The 21,856-nt window shown below is 46.0% G+C and overlaps 1 protein-coding gene across 1 annotated transcript; it reads left to right on the top strand.

The window, feature by feature from the left end:
- The first annotated feature begins 13,061 nt into the window (after window positions 1-13,061).
- LOC146855987 (tetraspanin-7-like) lies at window positions 13,062-21,529 on the top strand. The gene has a single exon (XM_085653942.1). The coding sequence runs from the start codon at window positions 13,304-13,306 to the stop codon at window positions 14,375-14,377; it is 1,074 nt and encodes a 357-aa protein (XP_085510068.1). The 5' UTR covers window positions 13,062-13,303; the 3' UTR covers window positions 14,378-21,529.
- The last annotated feature ends 327 nt before the right edge of the window (window positions 21,530-21,856 follow it).

The raw sequence follows: 21,856 nt of genomic DNA, 5'->3' as shown, positions 1-21,856 counted from the left end.
CGATCTTTCCTTTTTGAAAGTGGGAGGTTCAAGCAATAAATTTTGCGCAGTACGTGATGGTCTAGAGCATTATATGCATATGTTACAATAAAGTTTTTTTTCTTCTTTTTATTCTAGTCTAAAGCTTTTCGACGGTGGCTGTTTTTTTGTAAGTGATGTCATAATGGCGGCATATTTAGTTAGTGGTTTGAGCATGAAATTCTTTGCGATGTGTTTTGCATAGTCTTATGTGTAATTGCTTTTCTCTTTCTTTTTTAGTGGGATATTGTTGATCCATACTGTGTCTGTACAGAGTTGATGGTGGTGAGTAGTTTAGCTGCCTCTGGCAAGTGAGTGGTATTGTTTTGGAGTATATTTGAGTTTTTGATAAAGGTGCTTTTTGTTTATTACTTATTTTACAAAGAGTTTGTTGTTGTTGACTTGTTTGACAAGTTACCTTTATTAGTAAGCAATATGGCTAGCCGTAGAATGACTGCTCAACAGGTGGTCGGTATGCTTCTTGAATCTTCCTCTGAGCATGATTATGAGACTGACAGTGCGTCTGAGGGAGAGGAGGGAGGGGAAGATTCTGGCAGTGAGTTTTCACTCAACATGGAATCATCGGATGATGAAGGTACTCTCAGTGCAGATGAAGGTACTCTTGGTGTGGATGAAGCAACTCTCAGTGCGGATGAAGTGCCTGTCTTAGAGGAGGAAACTGCTGTGCCGATGGTGCAAGAGGCATCTGGATTGCAGTCTGAGGCTGCTAGGCTTCCTACTGGAAGTGCTGGACTTTGGGTTGATCCAAACATGGTGCAGCCGGTGTTGCCTGCCTTTAGCGGTGATGCAGGGTGTACAGTGAATTGTGAAAACTTTTTGCCTATACAGTTTTTTCAGTTGTTTATGGATGATGTATTTTTGGGTGAGATTGTTGAGCAGACGAATTTGTATGCTGAACAGTTTTTGAGGAACAACAGCGACAAACTTAGGCCCCAGTCTAGAGCTACCAGGTGGACTCCCACATATCTGGAAGAGATTAAAAAGTTTTTGGGTTTGACTTTATTGATGGGTGTGGTAAGGAAGCCAACCTTGGCTTCATATTGGTCTACTAGCCCCTTGTTGGCAACTGCCATATTTCCTGCAGTTATGACTCGTAATCGGTATTTACTTTTGCTACGTATGCTGCATTTTGTTGATAATTCTATGGCGTTGCCACGAGATCACCCTGACTGTGACCGTCTTTATAAGATTCGGCCCGTTCTTGATCACTTTGTGGATCGATTTTCTGAGATCTATACTCCAGGGAAAGAAATATCTATTGATGAGTCTTTGGTCTTGTTCAAGGGCCGTTTGGTTTTTAGGCAGTACATCCCTAGCAAGAGGGCACGCTATGGAATTAAGCTGTATATGTTGTCTGAGAGTAGGACAGGATATGTTTTTAATTTTCGTGTGTACACTGGTAGAGATTCTACTATTGACCCCCCAGGTTGTCCGTCCACTTTTGGAGTTGCAGAGAAAATTGTGTGGGATCTTGCTAGGAGACTGTTTAACAGAGGCCACCATTTGTACCTTGATAACTTCTATACTACTGTGCAATTATTTAAGGAATTGTATAAAGTGGACACTTTTGCATGTGGCACAATCCGCTCTAACCGTAAAGCTTATCCGAAAGAGCTTGTTTGCAAAAAACTTCAGAGGGGGCAGTGCAGTTCCTTGCGTAGTGATGAACTACTAGCTGTAAAATTTGTGGACAGGAGGGATGTGTACATGCTGACTACCATCCATGATGAGAGTACTTCACCTGTGGCTGTTTGGGGTCAGGTTGCTGAAGTGCGCAAACCTGTGTGCATTCTAGACTACAATAAGCACATGGGTGGTGTTGACAGAGTAGATCAGAGGTTGGAACCTTACTCTGCTATTCGGAAGGCTTATGTTTGGTATAAGAAGTTTTCCATCCATTTCTTCGAATTAGCAATGTTCAATGCTTTTATTGTGTTCAAGGAGTGTTCTCCTGCGTCAAAGTTGACATTTCTTCAGTTTCAGCACTCTGTGATAGCTAGCCTTGTTGTTGTGGAACAGGCAAGTGTTCCTAGATTTGGAGTGGTGGAGGATGTGGTTCGATTGAAAGATCGCCACTTTCCTGATTTCATCCCTCCCTCACCGGCAAAAGATTTTCCCACTAGGAGATGCAGAGTCTGTTGGCGAAGAGGTACGCGGAAGGAGATTCGTATGTACTGCCCCGACTGTCCATCTAAACCTGGGCTGTGTGTCCCTGCTTGTTTTAGAGCGTACCATACGCAAAATAATTTTTGGGAGCACTCATGAGTGGTAAAGTTAACTGATTGGTTTGTATTCTTTGAAAAACTTGATTCTGTTTCAAGGTTGGCGTTAGTGCAATGTGTTTAGTTTCTGATTTTGTGTTTGTAGATTTGTATCTATTTGTGATTTGTTTGTGTTTTTATTTTTGTCTAAAAAAATCCTAAATATGTTGGCAGTGTGTGTGGACTGGCACTTCTTTGGCGGTGTACGTGGAATGGTGCTTGGCTGGCGGTGTGCATGGACTGGTGCTTGGCTGGTGGTGTGCGTGGACTGGTGCTTGGCTGGCGGTGTGCGTGGACTGGTGCTTGGCTGGCGGTGTGCGTGGACTGGTGCTTGGCTGGCGGTGTGCATGGACTGGTGCTTGGCTGGTGGTGTGCGTGGACTGGTGCTTGGCTGGCGGTGTGCGTGGACTGGTGCTTGGCTGGCGGTGTGTGTGGACTGGTGCTTGGCTGGCGGTGTGCGTGGACTGGTGCTTGGCTGGCGGTGTGCGTGGACTGGCGATTGGCTAGTGGTGTGCCTGGACTGGCGCTTGGCTAGCGGTGTGCGTGGACTGGTGTTTAGCTAGCGGTGTGCGTGGACTGGTGCTCGGCTAGCGGTGTGCGTGGACTGGCACTCGGCTGGCTGTGTGTGAGTAGTGACTTGCTGCTGGTCACTACACACACTGCTAGCTGAGTGCCACTCCACGCAATCCATCTGCTTGTGTAGTTGCTGTGTCAGGAATGTGGGCGTGTGAAAGTGATGGGCCCTTGAATGGCGCTGTGTGCTGGTGTGAGTTTTGTTATGTGATGGGCCCGCGGCTGACGGTGTGAATGGTTTTGTATGTCTCACGCGTATGAAAGGTGTATGAATGGCCTGTAAAGAGGTTGGTGCCTTGTCGTGGCTTTACAGCTCACGAGCTGTGAGTCAATGGTTCAGTTTCTCGCCCTTTCAATTATTAACAGTGCATTTCATTTTTGTGAAATCACTTGCTAATACAATTGTATATTCTGAACCATCACTCACCCTCGTGCCAAATCCAACCAGTATGTGTGTGTGCTTGAGGATTAGATGGCTGTGCAGTAATATTTGCCTTTCTGAAGCAGGGTGTACCTTGTCCCTTTTGTGAATTTTGTAATGTAATTTGTTTTTGTGCCTGGTGGTGCGAATGGTCTTGTGTGTATCACGTATGAAAGGTGTGTGAATGGCCTGTAAAGCGGTTGGTGCCTTGCCGTGGCTTTACAGCTCACGAGCTGCGAGTCATTGGTTCAGTTTTTTCTCCATTGAATTATTGACAGTACATTTCATTTTTGTGAAATCTCTTGTTAATAAAATTGAATATACTGAACCATCACTCGCCCTCGTGCCAAATCCAACCAGTATGTGTGTGCGTTTGAGGAATAGGTGGCTGTGCAGGATTCTTTGTCTTTTTAGTTTCTCTGCCAAGGTGTATGTTCCATGTAAAAATAACCCACCAACTGTAGATATTGTCGTAAACCCATGGGAGTTCATGGTGATGTCTCTCTTGTGAATTCCAAAAAGGTTTTTTATCCTCAATGTCCTGCAAACCTCAAAATATCTGTCACATTGTCCATGCAATATTGTGCCGAAATTCTCACGTTGTAGAAACAATGTCAAAACGTTCTGGTTTTGCAAGGGGGTCAACTGTCTTTTTGGCCCGTGCTCGGCGGCCATCTAGGGAAACCTACCAAACCCATACATTTCTGAAAACTAGACACCCGGGGGCTTCCAGGGAGGTATGGCTTACGGGGATCCCCCAAAGTTTCCTTACCCAGAATCTCCTGCAAACCTCAATTTTAGCTGAAAAAATCACTTTTTTCACACTTTTTTGTGTGGGAAAGTTGTGGCATCACCGGGCTCACTCAAATTTCACACCTCCCAGCGTTCCCCTGGGTCTCCCGGTAAAAATGGTGCCTCACTTGTGTGGGAGGCCCAAGTACCCGGGACAGGCAAGGGCCCAAAACGTAGTGATGCGACATCAACATTGCCTATCTCAAAACCACCTGGTTTTGCAAGGGGGGTTTCTTGGGTTTTTGGCCCGGTGCACGGCGGACATCTAGGGAAACCTACCAAACCCATACATTTCTGAAAACTAGACACCCGGGGGCTTCCAGGGAGGTATGGCATGCGTGGATCCCCCAACGTTTCCTTACCCAGAATCCCCTGCAAACCTCAATTTTAGCTGAAAAAATCACTTTTTTCACACTTTATTGTGTGGGAAAGTTGTGGCATCACCGGGCTCACTCAAATTTCCCACCTCCCAGCGTTCCCCTGGGTCTCCCGGTAAAAATGGTGCCTCACTTGTGTGGGAGGCCCAAGTACCCGCGACAGGCAAGGGCCCAAAACGTAGTGATGCGACATCAACATTGCCTATCTCAAAACCACCTGGTTTTGCAAGGGGGGTCTCTTGGGTTTTTGGCCCGGTGCACGGCGGCCATCTAGGGAAACCTACCAAACCCATACATTTCTGAAAACTAGACACCCGGGGGCTTCCAGGGAAGTATGGCTTGCGTGGATCCCCCAACGTTTCCTTACCCAGAATCCCCTGCAAACCTCAATTTTAGCTGAAAAAATTACTTTTTTCACACTTTTTTTGTGTGGGAAAGTTGTGGCATCACCGGGCTCACCCAAATTTCACACCTCCCAGCGTTCCCCTGGGTCTCCCGGTAAAAATGGTGCCTCACTTGTGTGGGAGGCCCAAGTACCCGCGACAGGCAAGGGCCCAAAACGTAGTGATGCGACATCAACATTGCCTATCTCAAAACCACCTGGTTTTGCAAGGGGGGTCTCTTGGGATTTTGGCCCGGTGCACGGCGGCCATCTAGGGAAACCTACCAAACCCATACATTTCTGAAAACTAGACACCCGGGGGCTTCCAGGGAGGTATGGCTTGCGTGGATCCCCCAACGTTTCCTTACGCAGAATCCCCTGCAAACCTCAATTTTAGCTGAAAAAAATCACTTTTTTCACACTTTTTTGTGTGGGAAACTTGTGGCATCACCGGGCTCACTCAAATTTCCCACCTCCTAGCATTCCCCTGGGTCTCCCGGTAAAAATGGTGCCTCACTTGTGTGGGAGGCCCAAGTACCCGTGACAGGCAAGGGCCCAAAACGTAGTGATGCGACATCAACATTGCCTATCTCAAAACCACCTGGTTTTGCAAGGGGGGTTTCTTGGGTTTTTGGCCCGGTGCACGGCGGCCATCTAGGGAATCCTACCAAACCCATACATTTCTGAAAACTAGACACCCGGGGGCTTCCAGGGAGGTATGGCTTGCGTGGATCCCCCAACGTTTCCTTATCCAGAATCACCTGCAAACCTCAATTTTAGCTGAAAAAAACACTTTTCCACACTTTATTGTGTGGGAAAGTTGTGGCATCACCGGGCTCACTCAAATTTCACACCTTCCAGCGTTCCCCTGGGTCTCCCGGTAAAAATGGTGCCTCACTTGTGTGGGAGGCCCAAGTAGCCGCGACAGGCAAGGGCCCAAAAAGTAGTGATGCGACATCAACATTGCCTATCTCAAACCCACCTGGTTTTGCAAGTGGGGTCTCTTGGGTTTTTGGCCCGGTGCACGGCGGCCATCTAGGGAAACCAGTTATGTCAAGATCAGGTGCGGAGACTGCATTAAAGTCACCCCCAAGGAAGGTGGGACCCAGAGGCAGGGATGCCATAAGGTCGGCAGATTTGGCTAGGGTCGCCTGTCAGCATGGAGGGGGGAGAATAGAGCGATACGAGGTTCAGAGGATGACCCTTCAGCGTGCCACTAAGGGCCACCAAGGTGCCCTGGGCATCGAGGGTCGTCCGGAGTGCTTCACCAGAATCACCACCCCACGGGAGCCACGAGTGAACCCCGAATGCCAAGCTCTATCATACCCGTATCGCGCCAAAATGGGGAAATGGTTCCCCAGCAGGTGTGTTTCTTGCACCAACAAAATGTCCACCCCTAAACGCTGCATGTGACGTAAGACAGCCATACGTTTGAAACGATCCAAGAGACTGTTAACGTTCCAACAGAGCGGTGCTTAACGATGGTGTGTCAGGCATAACGACTGTAATTGCGTGTAAGTGAGTCCACGCAGGGGGATGTGGCAGTCGAGACAGACATCACCGGACTGAACAAGATGTCTGGGGTGGATACTGCTTGTCCCAATATGCGCCGATTAGAGTGCTGTGTGAGTGCTGGTGGACAAAACCAAAAACAAGAAAAATTTGAAAGCCCCCACACCCCCCACCCTACACTTTAGAAATGGAAGCATCTGTCGCCCCAACAGTAAACTAGTGAAAGAACACCCAAACTACAGCGCTTGGAAATGGGAAAGCGTGGAGGACCCCTCCTCTTAGCAGGATATGCTTGGACGAGTCCATCTGGAAGGAAGAAATATTTCTCAGATTTGTGAGTACAGTCTTCGGCCGCGGAGCCAAGCCCGGCAGGCAGAGACCCCCTCAGGCAGGGTCTTTCAGGAGCATCGGGCTGCGGGAGAGATCTGTGTCCAGAAGCTCAATCGGAGAAGGCCGCGGCGAGGCACCACCCCGGTCCAGGCCTCCACAGGAGCCGAAGCACCCCCCGGCCAGGGATTCATCAGAGGGCTGTGCGGGCTGTCGTGAGGATTGGCCCGGTGGGGAGTCCGACCTGGCTCGCCTCTGACCACGACATCTGCGTGAATGGTGACGCTGAGGCTGGGGAGTTAAGTGTGTGGGTCGAATAGGCTCCCCGTCCACCCCCCCACAAGGGATGACTGGTCAGCAATGCGCAGAGGGCGCTCCTCCGTTGCTCAAGCCCAAGCCTCCGTAGGATTATCAAAGAACATGATCTTGTTGGCAAACACCACACGTAGGTGTGCCGGGAAAAGTAGCCTGTACTGGATGTTGAGTTCCCTTAGCTTTTGTTTAACTTCGCCAAAGGAGCGGCATTGACCCTGACCTCATGGGTGGAGTCCGGGAAGATCATGATTGTGTGGTTTTCGTGGTGGAGCCACTGCTGTTTGCGAGCTTCAGACAGGATGGCATCACGATCTCTAAAGTTAAGGACCCTCATTATGACCGGTCGGGGGGGCGCGCCTGATAGCGGTTTGGGATCGAGAGACCGGTGGGCCCGCTCAATCGCGAATCATGGAGAAAGAGAGCCCTCGGGGAGCCAGGATCTTAACCAGCTCCCAGGAACTCTGCCACGTGACCCCGCCCCCTCCGGGAAGCCCACCAGGCGGAGGTTGTTGCGCCCGGACCTGTTTTCCGCGTCCTCTGCCTGGCGATGCAGTTCTTGGGTATGCGACTGGAGACTAGCCACCTGCCCCTTGAGTTGTTGGACATCGTCCTCAACGGTGGAGATCTGGCTCTCAGTTTCCTTAATCCGGGCCGTGACGTTCCGGAGGTCTTGCCGGATGAGCGTCATGTCCACGCGAACCTCCGCAATCTTGCCTTCGACCAAGGTTTGTGAAGTCTGGATGGCCTGTAGAATATTGGACAGATCCGTGGATGAGGGAGGCTCATGCTCTGCGGCTCCTCCGGTCGCCCCGCCATCTGAGGTGGTGAAACGGTCCATTTTTGTCTGGGTGACAGGGGGCTTTGCTGACCTATCCGCTCTGCCCATGATGGCACCCGGGGGGCCAGAGATGGATCCCTCAGCAGGGGACCGGCAGATGCAGGTGGGTAGGCCGGATTTAGGCAGGCAGCACTACCAGAGTTCGGACGGGGCACGATCCAGCTTGCTGCCACCCGATATGTGCGGCCGAGCCCCGGCTCCAGACGTGGCGGATCGACAAGGCAATGGAGAGCAGGAGGGAGGAGAGAACAGAGTCTAGCACCAGGCTCACGAAGGCCTCAGCACCCCGGCGGGGCCACACCTCGATAACTCAGCAGGAGGCCTCACCCCCTCCAGGCCAACAATGCAGCAGGCGAAGACACCAGCCAGGGCGGGGGAGCGTCCCACGCCCCAGCCCAGTGGGAAAGACAGGGTGAACCCCCACCAGAGATCTTCAAACACCACTGGGCGCCGCTCGGTGTGCGCGGCCAACATCCCCGGGTGGTGAGTCGCCGGACGTTGGCACAGCCGTGGGGGGGAACCCAGGCCAAGCACCGTAACTAGGAGAGACTCCCGGTCGTCCCTGCCCCCGCACAGTCCGCAGATGGGAGAGGTCAGGGCCAACCAGGGCCAGCAAGGGACCCACTCAAGACCCCCTGCCGCTTGGTAAATGCGGCCGAGAGCATCCACCAGAGCACCCCGGCTCACGGGGGTGCCGCGCTGCCCCAGCGCCTCCCTCCACCACCGGCAATGGGGGGCCCGCCCAGGTCCTCCCCAGTCAGGCAGGATCACAAGCATAACACACGGCCGTACGAGGCCAGCCTCATCTCCATTGGTTCCATGTTCCTAGTGGTACATCGTGTGTTCCCTCGTTTGTTCTAATCTTTTTTGTCGCCCAATGGAATTTCAAGCATCCGAGATGACAGCCGGGGGTATCCGCTGAGATTGGGTATAGATGTTGGGGGGCGGCCACCGTCCCAGGCCCCCACCGCCGCCGCCCGGACTCACTCACACTGCCACCCCCTGCTCGGTGACTCCGGGACACTCCCAAGTCCCTCCAGCGCCAAAGAGGCTACGGCCTCCTCCTCTGTGCGATGCGGCAGCCGACGTTGCGGCCGCCCCCTTGGAAGGATCGCAGGGGGACAATTCAGGGCCCAGCTGCTCAGGCGCCATGCACTTGGCACACCTCTGCCAGCGCCGGCGCGGGTGAAAAAAAAATCCAGGAGGCAGGGAGAAGAGGCACATGAGGGGGCCCCCAGCAGCCATCCCGGACCCCCACCAGGACTCATCCGCTCCATAGGCACCGGAACAGCGGCCTCAGAGTCCACCGCTGATCTCCCTTTCTCAGTGGGAGTGCGGCCCTTATTTCTCACCCATGCTGCCCGATGTGGCAGTCGAGGCCGCCGCAGCGCCGTTGGGAGGGTCTCTGGCCGTGAGTCGCATCTGGGCCGCCGAAGCTCCTCACACACAGGTCCGCCCCCGCCAGCACCGACGAGGGAACGTCAGGCAGCAAGGGGAAGAGTCCGTCGGGCCGGCAGCCGCTCCTCCCCAGGACACGCAGCCAAGGCGCTCTCCTCACTCACAGCAGCACACACGGATCCGGGAAGGGCACCTCAGGGGCATCCAGTGCCGTAATCACTGGAGAAGTGCCGCCATTTTGCAGGTGAGGCGCGATGCCCCGGTTCTCAGCAGAAGGACGGCTCAGTGAAGCTCCAAAAGTCCTGGGGGTGCAGCCAGAGCTGATCCGCCACACGCACAGCAAAGTACACCGCTGGATGGCTCGATTCAGGTAAGGATTTCGGGCGGATGGCAGAGGGGTCCCAGAGCACTCTTAAAGTGCGTCCACCATCTTGGCTTAGCAAGCCACGCCCCCCTATTTAACATGTTATTAGACCTCCTTACACAATCCCTGACCCACCCAGACCTGCTACCGCCACCCTGCTGGCATTGGTGCAGCCCTCTGTCACACTACAGACCATACTTTATGGCCCCATGGCAAATGTTTGTGAATAGCCATGCCTTACTACATGGGGAAAATGGTTTAATTGTTTTGAAAATTACATGCTATAAACGCAGAAACATTTTCTGCAAAAAGAAAAAAAGCCATATTTTACAGTAACTTGGGATCTGAAGGGCAGCAAGTATTTGATAATCTTCCTGTTTTAACACAGCCTGGTGATGGTGACGGTTAGAATGAGTATTTGGATGCTATGAATAGACTAAAAAGATAATTTACAGAACAACCCAGTGTTCTACTTGAAAATTTTATTTTCAACAACAGGAAACAATCGCAAGAGGAATCCATTGAGGAGTTTGACTCTGCACTCAGGATTCTCGCAGCCAAGTGCAACTTTGGAGCTACCTTTGACAAAGTCATCAGAGATCTAGTTGTCTTTGGTTGAAATTTTAAAGAAATCAGGAACGTCTACTTAGCTTTCATGATCCTACATTAATATAAGTGATCGTTATGGCTAAAGCCATTGAGCGTTCAGTCATCTCCAGCAAATATGTTGGTTCTGAACCTGTTGTGCATGCTTTGAATTCAGTACAAAATGATGATGTTGTTAATGCTTTATCATTTAGGGACAAAACTCACAAAAAAGTAAAAAAAAACTAGGACATATTGCTTTAGATGTGGTTCCAAAGCACATCTTAGCAATTATGCCTCTTGTCCAGCGTCTGGTAAGAAATGCAATAATTGTTAAAAAATGGGACATTTTTAATGAGTATGCAGAAGCACTAGAAAAATGCCTAAAGTGAATTCTGTGGACATTTCTACGGTCATGGATGAGTGTTCACATCATCTATCAAGGGTTGTTCTTACACTTGATGTAAAAGAAGTGGAGTCTGTTGTAGCTACATTAGATGACATAGTGAACCCTTCAGGCATGATGTCTCGTGAAGAATGGTTACCTGCCTTGAAGAGTGACAAAACTTTGTCTGCTGTTATGGAACTTGTAAATAATGGTTGGCCAGAGTAAAGTCACTACCAGCTTCTCGCAGATCCTTTGCACAAACTGAAAGTGAATTGTCTATTGTTGATGGGGTTCTTTTTCATAATGATGTGGCTATCCCACCATCTAATAATAGAATTAAACTTATTGAATCTGCCCATCAAGGACACTTAGGTGTGGGAGCTATCTGTAAGAATTTCAAACAATAATTTTTGTGGCCATCGTTAGATACTCAGGTAGCTAACGGAGTATCTACATGCAGCACGTTTTCTTTCAGACAAACATTGAAACACTCACCAAACACCCATACAAGCTGTTCCATTTCCTAATGAAGTCTGGTCAAAAGTTGCCCTAGACTTCGCTGGTCCGTTTGAAATACTGTCTTCAGACAAACAATATGTAATTGTTTTAATTGATTACTTCTCAAAATGTTTTTTTTAATTTGTTCCCAACACCTGTACTTCCACCGTCATAAAATTATTAAGCAAAATCTTTGATGCAGACGGAGCTCCAAAAGATTTGGTAACCGATAATGGAACATATTTTGTTCCTCACAAATTAGACTTTATTCTCAGTCATCATATCAGACATTTGAGGGTAGCATTATACTCCTCCACCTCAAATGGTCTAGTTGAGAGAATGAACAGATTTCTCAAAGAGGATATTTAATCTGCTATGGCCAGCAGGGTTCCGGAATTCATTTTTTTTAAGCATGGGCTTATCATACCACTCCACACTCTACTACTGAGGTTTCCCCGTTTTCCTTACTTAAAAATAAGGAAACCTAGGTCTCAAGTTTGTCCTGATTAGAATAAAGACCTTATTTCCAAAGACAATGATTGTGAATGCAAAATTTCTGAAAAAGTTAAAGAAAGAGTTGCAGCAACCCACAAAGAGCATTGTGACAAAAGTCATGATGTTAAATCTGTTTACTTCAAAGTTTCTGATTGGGTGTTGATCAAACATCTTAGCAAAGTAAAAAAAAAAGGTCTTTCAGTTTTCTCTGATCCTGTACAAATAATCAGTTACAATTGGTTTAGTTCTGTTAGTTGGAAGGGTTCAGTGGAGAAAAAGGGCACTTGTTAAAGTGACACCTGAACAAGCTTGCAAAATATTAACACACAAAGGCATTGTGAATGAAGGAGAACAAAACAATCTTTGGTTCACTTTAGAGGTAAATTCTGTAAATTCTACTCAAATCGTTCCCTCTGTAATGTTTAGTACTACAACTGTAGCTCAAGATACTGCCTCTACAAAGTTTGATTCTGCTACTGCTGTGGATAACATTAATCCTATGTTGACAAATAATATAGGAGACAGTTCTGACAGTGAACCCTCTTTTAATGTTGATACTTCTAATTCAGTCGGTAGTGGTAGAACTGCACACAATGTACCCATGCCAGTAAAGTACAAAGATTTTTTATGTTCATTAAAAAATGTAATTATACGTTATTTTGTTTTTAAGAGGGAAGATGATGTTGTGTACTACTTTGCCCTTCCTTTATGATCATTACATTAGTTATCATGCATCGTTTTCAGCGTGCGAGCACGCTCACTTGTTATGTTCATATGTGCTGTTTTCTGCAGTCCTTCTCCATGGTATCCAGCTATAGTCTATTCATACACAGCTTGGATTCCTTGGAGCCAGGACATTCAGAACATGGGCTCCTGAACCTGGACTTAATAAACGTACATATAAAGTTTATTGGAGACCCCGCCCTTTCTTCATTCTATCCCTATATAGAGTTGACATTTTAATCTAAAACATATCCCAACAGATTATCACTGAGATAATGTATTGCATTGGTACGTTATTGGCAAGCGTATTGCATATACCACCCTTATATGGGTAGCGTAGAGCATGCAGTGTTCACAAATGTGCACTAATGCTCCTGTAGTTCTCTCTAGCCTGGTTTTCACGGCTTGCTTCACTCCGCACGATTGCACTTTAAATCACTAATTTCCGAGGCTCCCCTTGGCTGCTCTCAGTTGTAATATTAAATAACAGCGGTGGTATGACAGTCGCCTCAGCCCTCGCTGCGGTCTGCAGGTTCTTGGCACACATAAATCTTCATCTCCTAGCAGCAGACCTTTACTATCCGCCCAACCTGCTGCTGCCTCCCCTGAAGGGGAAGCATTGATTTCTACACACCACTTCATTTATTACATCATAAATCTTGCACGGGACCGAGGTCCTATTCGAAAAACCCATATTGGTTTGTTTTCGCGCAGCAGTGCGGGGAATAGCTTTCCTGGGGAAGTCCACCGTCTGGCTGGATGGAAACACTCTGAGAAGCACTTTCTGGCAAGCTGGTGGGGACAGTGTAGTGATCGAGCAGGCATGTTGGCAAGGATCGCTTGAAACCCAGATGGAGCTGCATTTTCCAAGTTTCCACCTGCATAAGGATTGAAACATTAATGGGGAGCACTGAGGCCCCGAGTGCGAGAACCAAAGGAAGAAGGGAACCCTGAGGCACCGCTGTCCTCCCCGCCTGGAGGCAGTTCACTACTCGCCGCCGGACCTGCTGGGACCATGGACAGTGACTTCTCGGCGCACACTGCCTCGCTGCCAGGGCTGCCCAGGCGGGAATCACTAGAGCTGCCCGGGGAGCGCAGGAACAGGCGGGCCCCGTCCCCGCGCAGGTCCAGCGTAGCAGCTTGTTACGCGCCGGGGCTGCCACAGTACACCCTGCGCAGGACGGACTCCCTCAGCGGGCTCCCCGCCTACCCCGAGCAGCTAGCCAAGAGGACCCCGCGGCAGAGCGACCCTGAAGCCTGTCCCCAGGCGCTGCCCACCCTCCCCCGCGGGCCTCAGCGTAAGGCAGGGGGCGCCGTGGCTCTGCTCAAGCTCTCCCTCATGGCCTTCAGCTTCGTATTTTGGGCTGCGGGTCTGGGCCTGCTGAGCGCCGGGCTCTGGGCGCACCTTTCGCTCTCGGGTTACCTGCTGCTCTCTACCAACAGCTACCCCAACGCACCCGCTATCCTGCTGGCCGCCGGGGTGGCGCTACTGCTCTGGGGAGCCCTGGGCTGCTACGCCGCAGTCACCGAGCGCCGCCGCCTGCTCCGCGCCTTCGGACTCTTCCAGGCGGCGGCGCTGGCGGCCGGGGCGGGCGCTGGGCTGTCTGCGCTCTTTTACCGCCGGGACATAGCCGAGGGCTTCCGCGGAGGCCTGCGGGAGGCGCTGCGCACCTACGACGAGCACGAGGAGCGCGCCGAGGCGCTGGATGCCCTACAGCGGGCGCTGCGCTGCTGCGGAGTGGACAGCTACGGAGACTGGCAGGGCACGGCCTGGGCCCGGGAGCAGCAGCAGGCGCTGGGAGGCTCCGCGGGGGCTGGCAACGGCTCGGTGCCGGCCAGCTGCTGCCGCAGGCGGCGTAGTTGTCGCCACAGCCCGCTGCCCCCGCCAGACGAGGGAGCTGCTTTGGGCGGTATCCACCGCGAGGGCTGCTTTAGGAAGGTGCACGACTTCGTCAGCGACAACATGTTCTACATCGCCACGACCGCCCTGGGACTGGCGTTTGTCCAGGTGGTGGGCATTGTGCTGGCCTGCCTACTGGCCTCCAGGATCCGAGCTGCCGGGGCTCCTCCGCCAGGGGGCGCTAGATAGGCATGGAGGGCAAAATGCACTTTCCACCATGCCAAATACTTCCCACGCAATAAGCGTGTGTCTCAAGCAGATAAAACAAGTCTCATTGAGCGTTAGTGTCTCACCTTGGAGCACAGACTTGCCCTTGGCTATTCATTTTGGCTTTGATTGATTTAAGACATCGAACCGTCTGTTTTCTATTTGACAGTTGACCATGTGCCTCTTTGAATTATGATTTTTTTTAAAACCTTGACTTTAGACCCAACACCTTATATACCCATTTTTGGAACCTTTAGGACAGAGAGATAGCATACATAAGGATTCTTATTCCCCTTTGTGGGGTATGGTAGCTAGCTCACACAAGGTGCCCTAATTTTGAAAGCCCTCTCCAAAGCAGAAAGATGTACCAGTTAGTAATCTCTGTGCACACAACCTTTTTTTGTTTTCTCCTCCAAATTTTTGCTGTGCTCTGCCCATATTTAATATACGCATGGCCACTGGAATTAGATGAATATGCAGCCTTGTTGTTTTATGGGTATTTATGGATTCTCTTAATTCATCATTTGCCGCATAATTGCCAGCTTAAAACATGTTACATGTTTATATCCAGGCAGACCAAAAGTTAACAAAAAAGGGCTCATGTGGTAGAACACAGTGACTATTACCTTGCAAAAATGAATAATTAATTTTGCCTATTTAGACTCAGAGGTAAATATAAATATCTTAACGCATTTAAACGGTCATTAACATACAATATTTATTTTTAATGAAACATTGGTTGCATTGTTCTTAAACTTAATTTCTAGATTCCTTAAAATAATGCAATTCTTGTTACCACCATCTCAGGCCCTAAGCCAAATAAATAATTATATGCCTGCCACACCGTTCTACTATCCACGCAAACTAACAAAGGTTTCTGGAATTTCTTTGAGGTTAGCAAAGAAACTGCATAACAGTAGGATATGATGCATCATGACAGGGATTCTACATGCACAAATTCATTAATATGGATGGTCAGCCCTAAGTTCCCACCATTTTAATAACAATCCCATCTGAAATAGCACAAGCAACCTACACAAAGTAAGACTTGATGAATTTAAGATATAATTGCACCAGAATTAACCTTGTCTTTGTACAGCTTGAGTAATGACCTTTTACTTTAAATTAATTCTCTGTTAGCAGTAAAAGAAATGTAAATTGATGTTTGTCATTTTTTATCAACTACTACCACTTCCTTTCAGTCTAGAATTATGGGGTTGAAATTCCAATCACATGTAGCTAATAAGTTATTATGTTATGCCTCCCACATATAGCAGATGTTAGTTCAAATGCTCAGACATCACAGGTATTCGGCAACAACAGACCTGCTCTCCTGCCTTGATAATGATGCAAGAAACGTAATACTTAGTACTATACACTTCAATTTCAAAGAGTAGTCAAGTCAATCCAAAGTTTATTGTGCAGATTACTTAAAACCATGACAATGAAAAATATTTAAAAAGAAGAAACTTGTTATACAAAGGCAGAAGGGTACAATGGTTTCTTACAAGACCATATAGTGTAGATGGCATTTTATGCCCGAAAAAAGAAAACTCTTGGTATACACGCTTTCTCTCTACCTTCTTCCCTTTCATGGAAATAATGAATAACAATGAGTTAAAAATCCACCATAAAATGGATTAAATGTTTCAACTAAGAAAAAACTCAATTACAGCGTGGTCAAACTCTACAATTTATTAATGTCCGTGATCCAAGAGCTAAGAGTTAACGGTTCTTGATCATCTCAGTGCTTTGTTGTGAGTTTTTAAGGAAGTCCTAAACTGCTTTGAAAAATGTGCCTATTCTTGCCAATTCAAGAGGGACCATGGTGCTAAAAATCCAGTTCATTGCATGATTGCAGGTTCTTATACCATGAATTAAGAAGAGTGGCTTTAATAAGGATCGGGGGGAGTCGAGCAACATCGGAAAGCTGCAGAGTAGATGTAAAAGAGTTTCCGATTTGTAGCCGCAGAGTCTACACTTAACTACTTTAGAAAGCAGCGGCCAGTTAGGATTAAAGTCTTTGATTTGTAATGCCAGCATCCTTACTGCCAAGATTTTGGTCAGGCAAGCTTTCCCTATTGTGCAGTTAAGGTAAGGTTGTGCCCTAAGTCTAACTTGGCTGTCGTTGTTGTATGATGCTGCCAGGGCCCTTAATGGCGGTGTAGAGTTAATTTTTTACAAGTCCGTGGTCTTGGAAAGTAGTTTAGTCTGTTTTTTCATTATGCTTTTTATTGCAAGGAGGATAAACCAAACCTTAGGCAAAGTGCTTCAACACCCACTGGCAGGGGCAAGTCAATAAGCCATTCTAGCTACCTTTTGCTCAAGCACCTTCACATTTAGAATTTCTTGTAAGATTAATCATTTATCCTAGGCATTTATTATAAGGGACTTTCTGAAACATAGACTGTTTTTATTTCCAGTCATACAGTAGGTTTCTTGTGCCCTGTATTCATTGTATAGGTTTTCTCAACATTGATAGTTAAACTGTTTTTGTTACAATAATGGGCCAATGCATCTGTCCCTGAGGGCCGGCTGCCATGCTATCGGATATCACTAGTTCATCATCATATGACAATATATTTATTAACCTCCTATTAATGTTAGTGGGCTATCATCATTTTCAACTCTCCAGATAAGTGAGAAGATCACTCAAGAATGGGGAGAATAAAGAGGGCAAGGACCCAACCTTGGCTGAACCCCTTCTGAATTTCTGTTCTCGCCGTACTCTCACCAGTGTTTCCCCCATAAACCTGAGCCCATGCTCTCAAATCTAAGGCTACAAGCAGTGAGAGCAAACCTGCATGAAGGCCCATGGTAACAAACCTGTCCCATAATATGTGACTGTTCACTGAATCAAATGTGGATTTAAAATCAAGTAAGCAAACTGCAAGGGTGCAAATGTACTTAGATTTGTACACAATATAACAGTGTGTACAGATGGGATGCAATGTACTTTGCCCAAGGAGAAAACCCAGTTGTTATTAGGGAACAAATTATTGTGTGCAGTCTATTCTTTCAACACCTTTAGTATTACACTATAAAATATCTTTGAAGACCAATCCAGCAAGGAAATAAGCTGATATGATGTTGGATCTTAAATTACTGTTTTTAAACATTGGGCATATTAATTAGTTAATCCAGTTTACAGGAATAGTATCTGATGTAGCTCTATGAGTAAAATATGGACAGAGAAATCAGCTCATACGTTCAAATTTAACATGTAGGTAACTTATACTTTTGAGTATTTACACTTTTGAATAAGTTTACTGCTTTTTGGCTATTCACAAAATCTGAACGTAATTTTACTCTAAAAGTGTAACTTACATGTATCAATCACTTTGAAGGGCCTGGGGTCTAATCGCAAACTATAGGGGCTATTCACAAAGGTAACTAACACTTTTGAGTAATTTACGTCTATAATTTACTCTTACACTTTTGTGTATATTTACTGCTTTTAGTTATCCACAAAATCTATGTGGAAATTACTCAAAAGTGTAAGTTACCTTTGTGAACAGCCCACAGCGTGTACATTTACATTTGGAATTTATGATTAGCCAAAAAGCAGTAAACTTACTCAAAGTATAAATTACTCAAAAAGCTAAGTTACCTTTTTGAATCAGGCCCTGTATTTGGAATGCCACCTGGCATCATAGCCCAGATAGATCTAAATTGTTTGAGCATGATTGCAATATAACTGGCTATGAACAGCTGCTCTAAAAACACTCTTGTGGGTAACCTAATTCTGCGACTAAATGGTACTCCTCACTTGGGTCTGCATAGTGTCCCCACATAACAGTCCAAAACGCTAGCTGTAATAGGTGGACATCTTGATGACAAATTATTTATAAACCCACCCACTACTAATTTCCAGAAATCCTTTACATCCCTAGACGAGAAAGTTCCATGAACTGCCAAGCCTGCTTAATAGCAAATGTTAGCAGGTCACTTTTAATCTTTTGATGGCTGTATCCCAGTACCAAAGAGTTTAAAATATAGCACAGATAGTATTAATGCTCCCAATTGAAGGAGGGGGAAGGCTTCGTCGGCAGCATGAATACATCCTTTTATATTTAGATGTAATTTGGATGGTTGATATAATGATTTCTTATTTGTTATGAGCATGTTTTATTTCCTTAGTTGTGCATGTTTATGCTGCCCCGCGGGCACTGTTCTGAAAGCATTAGCTATTTCAAGATGACTCTCAGTTTAGAAAATCCCACACAGTTATTTAGGTCTGATGCTTTGAATCTTCAAATACCTCCTAGCGAAAACAGATAATACATAAACTATTGTTTTCATGGCTTTTTTGTTATGGGAAAGAGGTAATTCAAAAGGTCCATAGACATGGACACAGAATACATTCAACTGACGGCATATTTTTAAAATTTGTTTCGGGAAAACAGGATAAAAGAGGAATATTTTCACTATAAAACCAAAACATGTATGCTTCTGTTTTTTTGCTGAATGCATTGTTTTACGTATCACACAATCTATTCTACTCTGGGAGATTGAAAGAACAGGGTTAATAAAATGACGTTCCTGTGCTTCCATGCATGACAAAAGCATTCTGTGATTCTGAATAACATATTAAAAAGGATCAGTTGAATGTGGGTTTTTTTCACTGCCAAGAAACCTTTCTGTATATTGTTTAGCACTGGGATCACATCAGTTACAATGTGTGTTAAAATGTCAAAATAGCTAGATAATAATGACAAAAAATGTGCCACACAAAACTGCATAAATTTCCTTTCCTTGCAGCAAAATGTAGTCAACCCTGCTTCATAATTTGTTTACCCCAGGTGCATAATTCCAGTGGCCCTGTGTTTGGAGCATTTTGCCAACATCGTACTGCCGGAAAATGATCAAATGCTTCATTTTGTGATTGCTCTAGACTTGATTATTAGACTGATGGGGAGTGTGCAAAGTCGTTTCTTTTAAAGATGTCGCCCCAAGCCCCTGTTGTATTTGACTTTGTTAGAGGTCAAATAATAGACATTGAGGGACAAGAAGGGGGCTCAGTTTCGAAATCACAATCAATCTTTTTATATTGGCATAATTTTCCTTGTGGTCGTTTCATGTCCATGTGCTGCCCACAGCATCACGGCAGAAGCAATAGGTATGCTCATTTTGACTGAGAAACAGGGATGTCTTCACAGTGTTTTCTAGAGAGTACACCAGCTAGATAAGGTGTGCGTGTGATGTGTTTTCTAATGGATTACATTCTTAGGGATTTACAACAGTTGGTTGCATGTGGAAACGCATTACCTGTTTAGCTGCTTGGTATTATTAGCTCAAGGACACATTCAATGGACTCCTTTGTTTGGGATTAAACTGTGGCCAATCTCTGAATTTGATCAGCTCGTCTCTTTGCTCAAAGGAGTGTGTAAAATATGTTCAAGTTGTTTTGTGACATTTGAGTATGTGCTCTGTGTCCTGTCGTAATTTCATTCGCAAAAGCTTCTTCTGCAGAAATGTTTACAACATATTTAATTTCCACCTACCAGAATATCTGAAATCCACGGAAGTGTGCAGTTCCAAAGTTAAGAATTTGCGGCTCTATAAATGGGCACTGGATTTAGAATCGTAAATGAACGTGGCCATAGAATAATAAGGATCATATTTTGGCAGGCATGTTCTGCATCATTAATATGTAGATATTTTGGTATGAATTAAAGCAGGAGTGCCCAGTGTAGATCCAGGATGGCTGTGCCCATGCTAGCTTTATATATTTTTCTTTTTTCTTTAAATGTAACTTACATGGTTATCCTGAAAATACAGAATGGATTCAGCCCTCCAGACTCTAAGTTGAACACTTCTGTATTTAAGGCAAGTGGGCATTAATGCAGAGAACATTTTTGATATACGTATTTGTGCAACAAATATTTTTGTGTTAAAAATTGTGACTAGTATGTTTATGGTCTTTTATACCTGCAACTTCTTCACATGTATTTTAATTTGTCAGTGCATGATATACATGGGGCAACTGTTTTAAAAATGAGTCCTTGTAGTGTCACATCTCAGAGAAGGACAGTTACGAGAGTGCTTATGTGTACACTTATATGTGATCTTGAAACTTTTTTCATATGGTGTATAATATTGCATGTTTTTTAGTCTTAAGTATTGTCAATAATAGATGTTACTCTTACCTCGTTTAACGGAACATCTAGGAATGTATTATCCATAATATCGACGGTGTGTTTGCCCTCCTTATGTGCTTGCGGGCCACTTTAGTATTAGAGAAAGGACCGCAGATAGTTGTGCAGATAGTTGTGCAGCCCCTTCTGTTATAAAGACTGTGCTGGTGATACATGTGTGCTTACACAAACTCTGATTGGGCATGCCCTCATTGGGGACAGGGCCCATGCAAATGATATATTTTTCCTTTGCACTTAAGTCGTATTATAGATGTGACACAAATTTAAAGAGGCTGGGAGGGCGAGCCCTGATTGAACGACACATAGAGTGGCTGACAGTCAAGGCACCCTTTGGAAGGGGGAGGGTCGTATGAAACCTTCAGGCATCTCCCTGCAGGCAGGTGTGGCCATTCACTGCACCCGCCTGCAGGAGAATCTCTGCCCTTTTTGAAATACAGATTAATGACATTAAATGTGTTTAGAAAGCTATTGAAAATTGTACTTAATCACTTTTATACACACACATATAGAAATCATTAATTTGAAAACACAAAGAGATGATTTTCCTTTTAAACTATATTTGAATCCACATAAATATTATTACAGTACAGGACTGACCAAAACACATTTAAATCACAACTGGGAACAGAGCATTCATTGTGATAGAGCGCATTCAGTTAAAGGCAACTGCGCAGGCCAGGAAAGTGTACCCTATCTGTGGCATGGGACCTAGAGGCAAACAGCCTGTACTTTTGCAGAGATGCAAAGTACATTAAATATGCAAAATTATTTTTCATGTGTGCTGTCACATTCTAACATGTTTTCTTGAAAACTGTTGGTTGAAGTTATCGAGCATCTGCGCATTTGCTGCAATACCTAAAAAGCAGTAGAAAATATATTTTTTCTGCATGGTCAGTATGCAATAAGGTGATGCAATATGTAACTACATCAGTGCAATGTTCTCTTTTACGAGAGTAATTGTTCATGAATTGGTCCATTCTGAATATTTGAGTCATTTCTAAGGAATAAAACTTTGATACTTTTAATACGTTTCTTGTATCACTTTGTCATAATGGGTGATTGCAGTAAAAACTATTTGTTATTTGACTAGGAGAGACTTCCTTATAACCAATTTGTTGACCTACCAAATATGTTTTCGACTTAATAGTTTTGCACAGAAAGAAGCCTACCGATTTTCAAAATGTATACCACCAATCACTTTCAGTTTTATGGCAAGGAAATAATTGTGGCCGCACTGCCTATTGCGATGCTCAGTAGAAAAACATTTTCTGCAGTCACATACACACGATGCACGCTAATGCAG

This window comes from Triturus cristatus, chromosome 4_1 (assembly GCF_964204655.1).
Source record: "Triturus cristatus chromosome 4_1, aTriCri1.1, whole genome shotgun sequence".
Classification (NCBI taxonomy): domain Eukaryota; kingdom Metazoa; phylum Chordata; class Amphibia; order Caudata; family Salamandridae; genus Triturus; species Triturus cristatus.
The sequence above is the reverse complement of the archived record's forward strand: the minus strand, read 5'-3'. Positions and strand labels throughout refer to the sequence as shown.